General features: G+C 42.7%; 1 protein-coding gene across 1 annotated transcript; it reads left to right on the top strand.

Moving 5' to 3' along the window:
• The first annotated feature begins 262 nt into the window (after positions 1–262).
• txnipb (thioredoxin interacting protein b) lies at positions 263–3,030 on the top strand. Its single transcript, XM_062538410.1, has 6 exons — positions 263–708; positions 859–934; positions 1,042–1,189; positions 1,312–1,671; positions 1,802–2,083; positions 2,220–3,030. Exons 1-6 carry the CDS (start codon positions 453–455, stop codon positions 2,250–2,252), a joined length of 1,155 nt encoding a protein of 384 aa, XP_062394394.1. The 5' UTR covers positions 263–452; the 3' UTR covers positions 2,253–3,030.
• Positions 3,031–3,570: the final 540 nt, after the last annotated feature.

Genomic DNA, 3,570 nt, shown 5'->3' with positions numbered 1-3,570 from the left:
TAGCCATGTACGGGGGCTCGCTCCTCAGCTCAGGCATGCCCCCAGTACTCACTGTCATCCATGCGTTGTGCACGCGTTGTACCCACACTTTCATTGGATATTGGCATAGTCAACGCTGTGTTCGACCAATCGGATAACTGCCCACGAGGTAGTTAATTTTGTGCATGAGGTTTCCACATGTTGACATGATGCTGGACTACGCCTTCACAACACGCCAAAATGGTACCATGGATGGGTATATATTCAACTCGCCACTGCCCAGTAGGCTATCACTAGGCTACTACATCCACAGTTAGAGAGTTGAAAGGAGGCGAACTGAAATACTCTAGCTTCTAAACCAAATTTCATACTATTTGCAATATAATAGATTACTTTAGGCTTACAGTGTTTAGCCTAATTTATTCATATTTAATTACATACTCACATTGTAGCCCACGCTTTTCATCACAGACATGGTTGTCTTGTCAAAGAAGCCGAAGACCTTCGAGGTCCTGTTCAGTGACCCGAACAAGGCTGTTTATTATAGCGGAGACAAAGTGGCCGGGCGGATCATAGTGGAGGTGTCCGAGGTGATGAAAGTGGCAGCAATGAGAGTTTTTGGAATTGGCAACGCAAAAGTGGAATATCTGAAAGGAAAACGGAGGTGTCACGATGAGATTGACTACTTGAAATATGAGGACGTCGTTCACCTGGATCATGAACAGACAGGTAAGGTTAACCAAAACACTACTACTTCAAACGCTTGCCGACGAAACTTGATTGCGCGGGTTACATAGAACAAAGTAGCCTAGTTTGCAAAGAAAATAAATATGCAACATAAACGCAGTCTGATATTTATTATTTATTTTCCTCTTCCAGATACAGATGGTTGTGTGACTCTCAGGCCTGGAAACAGATACGAGTACATGTTTGGATTTGAACTCCCCCAGCAAGGGTAGGTAGCCAAAAGCTCCCCCCATTGAATGAACAAAATTGCTTTGGCTTTAATCACAATGATCAAGTCATGGCAGTTTCAGTAATAGTTTCAATTGCTTATTTCAGGCAGCTGGTGTCATCCTATGATGGGAAGTTTGGCCATGTTCACTACTATGTGAAGGCCGTGATGGAGAGGCCTTCCCAACCTAATGCAGAGTGCAAGAAGTATTTTGAAGTTGTGGAGCCCCTTGATATAAACACCCCAGATTTGAAGGTAAGTCATGAAAACAAGTCAACATCAAGAAAATTCTGCAGATAATTATAATATTCAACTGGCAGGCATTGCAATCAAATCCACGACAGCATCAGTTGAACTCTTGTGGCCTTGCTTTGCAGGCTCCTGTTACTGGGATGAAGGAGAAGAAGGTGACATGCATGTTCATTCCAGACGGCAATGTCTCCATCCAGGGCAAGATTGACCATAAAGGTTACTTAGAGGGAGAAGACATCTGCATCAATGCTAAGTTTGAGAACACCTGCTCGCGCATCGTCGTCCCTAAAGCGGCCATCATTGCCAGACACATCTACCTGGCGAATGGCAGAACCAAAGTCATCAGGGAGAAACTGTGCTCTGTCCGAGGCAACCATATCATATCCGGCATGTGTGACATGTGGCAGGGGAAGCGGCTTCGTGTCCCCAAAATCAAGCCCACCATCTTGGGCTGCAACATCATCCATGTGGACTACACCCTGATGGTGAGTGATGCCCTAAGAACCTACCAGAGGGCATGGAATTCACTTTAATTTTCACAGAACTGCATAGTATATAGTGGAGTAGAATATAGGATTAAGTTTTGCTTTGTTTTTCTTTTTTTCCGTCTTTCAGCTCTATGTCCACATCCCTGGCAGTGAGAAACTGACGCTCGAGCTGCCCATGGTCATTGGGACCCTCCCCTTTGGCGTTGGCAGCCGAACCAGCAGCATGTCCAGCCAGCAGAGCGGCATGTCCAGCAGCTGGCCGTCTATGATGGGCATACCCTCATCCCCGCCCAGCTACAGTGAGATCCCTCAGGATCTGAGGGTGGACAGCCCCCTCACCCCGCTCCTGGAAGACTATGACGAAGACGACGCCCCCATCTTCATACGGCCTCCTCCTGCGTATACTGAGGTAAGGGGTCAAGGGTCATCAAATGCACGGGTTATATAGAGTTGGATTGATGAAGGAGAAATGGACTGTCAGTCTTTATCTTCAGGTTACTCACGCTCAACAATTTCTCTCTTTTTTGATTTTGTGCTCTTTTTAGGTTGATGGTGGCATTCAGGTTCAGCTCTATTGAATGGTTGGATCAGTGAAGTGGCTTATGGACATTTGTGCAAAACTCCAGAAATGGCATTGAGAAGAAAGCCTGCTGAACGCAGAGTGAAGTCAGACGACTCCTGAAGGACCGAAGAGTGGATCAGCAGCAGGGTTGGAAAGAGATCAGAACAAAGAAGAACTACATAGAGAAGGCTAATGAAATGCAGGAAAATTAGGCTATGCAGGAATAAGGCATTCAGCATTTTGTGGTACTCTGTCTGGTGTAACAGCAATGGATATCCTTAGGTAGATGCTACTGTACCTTGTTCCATCTCAATCAAAAACCTATCCTCTTGGGTTTCTAAGCCATCTTATGTAGAACCATGTACCATTCCATAACAAGCGCAGATGCAGGTGTTTGCTCAATGGTTTTGCTCAAATAGTTGCACTACTACTTTTATTTGAGAAGTCCACCAGACAAAATGCATATGTTCTCCTTATTTAATGAAATTGCCATGCAATATTTTCAGTTCTTTGTATCAAACTTATACACTTTCTGTTGTGTAAAATTATAACTGAATGTGCTATTTATTTTAAAATAATTCTTTATTTGAGAATGTGGATTATGATTAATAATATTCAGCGTCAGCAAAATCTTTTGTAACCAAGAAAATTGGAAATATTTTTTATACACATCTAAACATGCAACCATGTGTTGAGTTTTTTTTTATTATTATATTGATGTGTTTTATTTATTTCCATATGCCCTGTGGGCTGGACACTATTTTGACAATAATAAAATAGTACATTAATGCACATTAATATGCTTCTTTTTCCTTGTTTATCCTCCATACAAACTAGCCTGGAAATCCAGACTCAGATATAGAATTATTTAGGTAAAGGCCCATGTAATGTAGATAAGTAATGAAAATGGCCCAACTTGAGGGGCTGCACCAAGCATGCTTTTGAAAATATCACTTCACACAATTGGACCCTGCAGATAAACAGATACACTGATGTGAATGGTACAGCTCAGCCAGAGTGACTCAAATTAAGAAATTGCTCTCTGGATTTGCAGGGCACACACAAACTGTTCTAGATTAAAAGCAGCCAAGAATTTATGAGAAAAAAAAAAAAAAAAAAAAAATATTTTTTTCTCAAGGGAAAGGACAAAACAAGTTCAGTTGGCTATTACGCCTGCTGTGTGTTTTATGATGCCCTGTTGTAAAGCTAGGACAAGGTGGCCAACAGCTTCCTCTTCTGGGAAGGCTTTCCACAAGAAGTGTGCGGGATTTTTTACTCGTTCATTCTGAAGAGGCGGTGGTAGCGTAGTGGCTAAGGAGCTGGGTTAGCATTAA

This window comes from Sardina pilchardus, chromosome 6 (assembly GCF_963854185.1).
Source record: "Sardina pilchardus chromosome 6, fSarPil1.1, whole genome shotgun sequence".
Classification (NCBI taxonomy): domain Eukaryota; kingdom Metazoa; phylum Chordata; class Actinopteri; order Clupeiformes; family Clupeidae; genus Sardina; species Sardina pilchardus.
Note: the sequence above shows the minus strand (reverse complement) of the source record. Positions and strands in the feature narration are given on the sequence as shown.